General features: G+C 47.5%; 1 protein-coding gene across 1 annotated transcript; it reads left to right on the top strand.

Moving 5' to 3' along the window:
* Positions 1–230: 230 nt before the first annotated feature.
* HOXA11 (homeobox A11) lies at positions 231–3,184 on the top strand. The gene is made up of 2 exons (XM_082499043.1): positions 231–940; positions 2,421–3,184. The coding sequence occupies exons 1-2, from the start codon at positions 265–267 to the stop codon at positions 2,651–2,653; spliced, it is 909 nt and encodes a 302-aa protein (XP_082355169.1). The 5' UTR covers positions 231–264; the 3' UTR covers positions 2,654–3,184.
* The last annotated feature ends 1,154 nt before the right edge of the window (positions 3,185–4,338 follow it).

The following is a 4,338-nucleotide window of genomic DNA, read 5'->3' as shown; positions in this document are numbered from 1 at the left end:
ACCTGCGCTCGGCTCGCCCTTAGGCGCTGGCGACGAGCTGTTGCTTCCCCCCGCGATGGCCACAAAGGGAGCGGGGCCCGGACCCGCCGCTCGTCAATGTCAACGTCGGGCCACGTGACCGCACCTCCCTGCCGCCGCCGGGGAGAGCTTTCCACGTCAGCTTACGTCTCCCCATCTCTTACTTCACGGATCTGCTTCAAAGAGGCAGCTGCGTTAGAGAATCATGTTAAGCTCAGCTAATGCGGAGAAGCCGAGGTAGCCCTAATGATGGATTTTGATGAGCGTGTTCCTTGTTCCTCTAACATGTATTTGCCAAGTTGTACTTACTACGTCTCGGGTCCTGATTTTTCCAGCCTCCCTTCTTTTTTGCCCCAGACCCCGTCTTCTCGCCCTATGACATACTCCTACTCCTCCAACCTACCCCAGGTCCAACCTGTGAGAGAAGTTACCTTCAGGGAATATGCCATTGATCCCTCCAGTAAATGGCACCCCAGGAACAATCTGCCCCACTGCTACTCCGCAGAGGAGATCATGCACAGAGACTGCTTGCCTGCCACCAACACTGCTAGCATGGGCGAGATGTTCGGCAAAAACACAGCTAACGTCTACCACCCCAGCACCAACGTCTCCTCCAATTTCTATAGCACGGTGGGCAGGAACGGGGTCCTACCCCAGGCTTTCGACCAGTTTTTCGAGACGGCTTATGGCACGGCGGAAAACCTGGCCTCGGCGGACTACCCGGTAGACAAGAGTGGCGAGAAGGCGCCCGCGGCCGCCGGGGCGGCGGCGGCGGCGGCAACTTCAAGTTCGGAGGGAGGCTGCGGCAGGGCGGCGGCGGCGGCGGCGGCGGCGGCGGAGAAGGAGAGGCGGAGGCGGCCGGAGAGCAGCAGCAGCCCCGAGTCATCTTCCGGCAACAATGAGGAGAAATCCGGCAGCTCCAGTACGTATAAAGGCAGCGCCCGAGCGCTTTTAGGAAAGGCAGCTTGAAATCTAGCGCACCGCCGCTGTTAAATTTTTATATGCTGTTTTATAAGCATATAAGGTTTATGAAGGGCCTTTAGATTTCCCCCAACAAAACTTTGTTATAAAAGGCGAGATCACGTGTTTAGTGCTGAAATTGGCCGTGAAATACCCACCGGGCAATGGATGACTTAAAAAAAATTTTCTTTCTCCTTCCTCTTTTTCTTCTTCTTTTTTTTTTTTTTTTAATAATAATAAAAAAGAGCTCTGTGGTCAACTCTCGAAAATATAATAAGGTACGTTCGGTGCCTGTAAATTCGGCAAAAAAAGGAGATCCCGACTCCTTTGATATCAATGTAATCCAGTGATTTTATAAAAGCCATGTGTTGCACCAGGAGTCTAGTTAGGAGCTGAATTCAAAGCCTTCGCCGTTTTAACGATTGTACTAGAATAGCGTTTAACAGATAAAGTAGCCGCCTGAACTGTAGCAATATATTAAAAGAAACAAATTAACCTAAAGCTGGCCTTTTTGTCTAAAGGAAGCCATTTTACTAAGGCACTGTGGCAATTACGTGTTGCCTTCTGTCCAACAGTTTGTTACTTACAATTGTTATTCAATCTGTCAAAGTCTGATTTTTTTATGTGGGCTTTTTAAAAGGCAAAGCTAGTATACGGCTCGGGGAAAAAATACCTCGACAATGAACTGTACCAGAAAAGGAAGTTTTTAAAAGGATAGCAGCTACGTTTAATGTAAAGAGCTCCTGAACCTTGAAACCTTTTATATTCTGCTTAATGAACTTTAAAACCGTAATGGCTAATCGAGAGGAGAATACCTCGATGCGGTGGCGAGCGTGCTTTAAAAAAGCCGTCTGGGGGAGAGTGAGGCGCCTTAGCCCTGGGCTCTGGGGCTTTTTTCCTCTGCTGGAGACGTAGAGCCGGGAATAGTCTGGGGAATGAGGGCGAGATCCGAGCGGGTCCGGGCTCGGGGAGGGCTGGGCGCGGGGTCCCCCTGCCCGATGCCGCGCTGCCTTGCTGCAGGCAGCCAGGTGATGGGCTGCTCCCGGGGCAAGCTCCCTGTGCCTGGCGCCCGGCGGAGCTGCTTACAAAGGCTTTCCTCCAGCTCGTGAAATCCGCAGGAACCCCCCGCCACCACCCCTTCCTCCGGCCGCCCTCCCCGCAGAGGCAGCGAGGCCGGATCCCCGCGTCTCGGCGGGGGTTTCGCCCTGCCCGCTGCCCCGGGGCCGCGGCGGGTCCCGGCGGGTCCCGGTCCCGAGCTGCCCGCGCCCGCCAAGGCGGAGGATTGGCGCCCAGCCTCGGACCTGCCAACGGAGGCCGGAGCGGGCTAAACGCGTCTTTTCCATATTAATGTTTTGCCTGAGTGTGTGTCCCACACACACACACACACACCCTCCCCAGCCCCCGCCGGGTCTCAAACGCCTCTGCCTTTTCTCACTCCACAGGTGGACAACGTACCCGTAAAAAGAGATGCCCATACACCAAATATCAGATTAGAGAGTTAGAAAGGGAATTCTTCTTCAGTGTCTACATAAACAAAGAGAAACGCCTCCAGCTCTCCCGAATGCTCAATCTGACCGACCGCCAAGTGAAAATATGGTTTCAGAACAGAAGAATGAAAGAAAAAAAAATTAACAGGGACCGATTACAATATTACTCAGCTAATCCACTACTTTAAAACTCATAGCGTTTTTCAAGACGAGATTAAATTCAGATTTCGCCCTTGACAAGGTCAAGCCACGGGGTTACGTGGAGGAAGGAGGTGTGTATCTGACGGGACTAGAAGAATCCAAGGTTTTACATACATGTAAATCTACTCTGGAACTTCAATGATGATTTTTATATATATATATTTACATATCAACTGGAATCGATTTGATTTTGACACACATGGCATCCATTTCTAAAACGTGCACGTCACCTCTGAGTGCAAAATCCATACCTCTTACCTTTCCAGGCACTGCGGCTCACCCTGCTACCGCTTTCGGCAGGCACAGGCGGGGACGGCACCCCTCCGTCCCCCGACTCGCCCACCCCCGGCCCTCCCTCGCCCCTGTGCCGCTGCGGAACAGCTGTCTGGAGATTGCCAGGTCGAGATCACGCAACCAGGACCACTGCAGAATATAAACTCTGAGAGATAATCTTTTGTTCTTCCTGAGCGGAAAATGTCTAGGTTAGAGGCAGTGCTCCATTTCCCATGGGTTTGAAAGCAGAATTTAACCGGGGGGTTGGGGGTGGGGGTTAGGGTATACACACAAAAATAAAGGGGGGGGAGATGACATGGCTACACCTTCACGAGGCCAACCGCGAGCAGCTGTAATATGGATATAGTGATGGGTATAATAGTGTTTCCTTTGGGGGTGTTGGGGAGGGAGGAGGTAGGGGGAAGAAAGAAGTAAATGAAAGACTTAATTATTTACTAAAAAAATCAGGTATAAATTCGCCATATATCGTAAAGAAACAATCACTGAGAGAAAAAAAAGATTTAGCAAATTTTAACTAGCTCGCATTTTATTTATGACAACTGACTATGCGTTGCCATCTTTTCGGAGACAAATCATATTTAAATACTAAAAATAAAACAGCAAAAAAGTGTGAATTTCAGCTTTTTAAAAGAAACAACTCCATAAAGGAAACTAACCTTCTGGCTTCTGGCTCACAAACTTTCTTCAGGAAATACCTGTGGAGAACGACAGTTTAGCAAATACCACACAACACTTAATTGAAACTTGGAGTTGTGCAATGCACTAACATGGGATCATTAAAATAACTCGATTGCATGTTCGTTTAAAGGTGACTAGTGAGGAGTTTAAACAGAAGCCAAACAATGTAAATATGGTAATTTTGTTGTTGTCTACTTTAAATGTCACGAGCTCTACTTCGTCGCCCAGTCGACATATGCAAAGAATGGAGAGTTGTTCGGAGTTATTTTAAATATCTATAAATATATATATTTCCCTGCAGGAACCAAAGCGTGAAGAAAAGAGCAATTTAGAAAAATAAAAAGATTAAAAAAAAAAAAAAAGAAAATATTTAAAATTCTATATCAGTTTACAAAGGATACGGTGTTCTATCGTTGAGGTAATTTGCTGTTGAGAATATCTGAATGTATATTTCATACAGGAACGGTGTTTTACAAGACTTGTAAATAATAAAAAAAAAAAGAACCCATGACCTATTTTGTTCGAATGCCTTTTTTTTTTTTTTTTTGTTCCTTTGGGGCTAAAGGGTGTGGGATTTCTTTACATGTGCAACAAAGTGGTGATAAGAATGTTTTTTGATTAATAAATTTAGCAAATGGATGTAATTTCTTTGTCACGGTTCACAAAATGCAATATCTTTATATGACATCACTGTTTTCAG

The sequence above is a fragment of the Vanellus vanellus genome (assembly GCF_965231255.1).
Source record: "Vanellus vanellus genome assembly, chromosome: 2".
NCBI classification, from domain to species: Eukaryota; Metazoa; Chordata; class Aves; order Charadriiformes; family Charadriidae; genus Vanellus; species Vanellus vanellus.
This window is presented reverse-complemented; position numbering and strand designations above follow the sequence as displayed.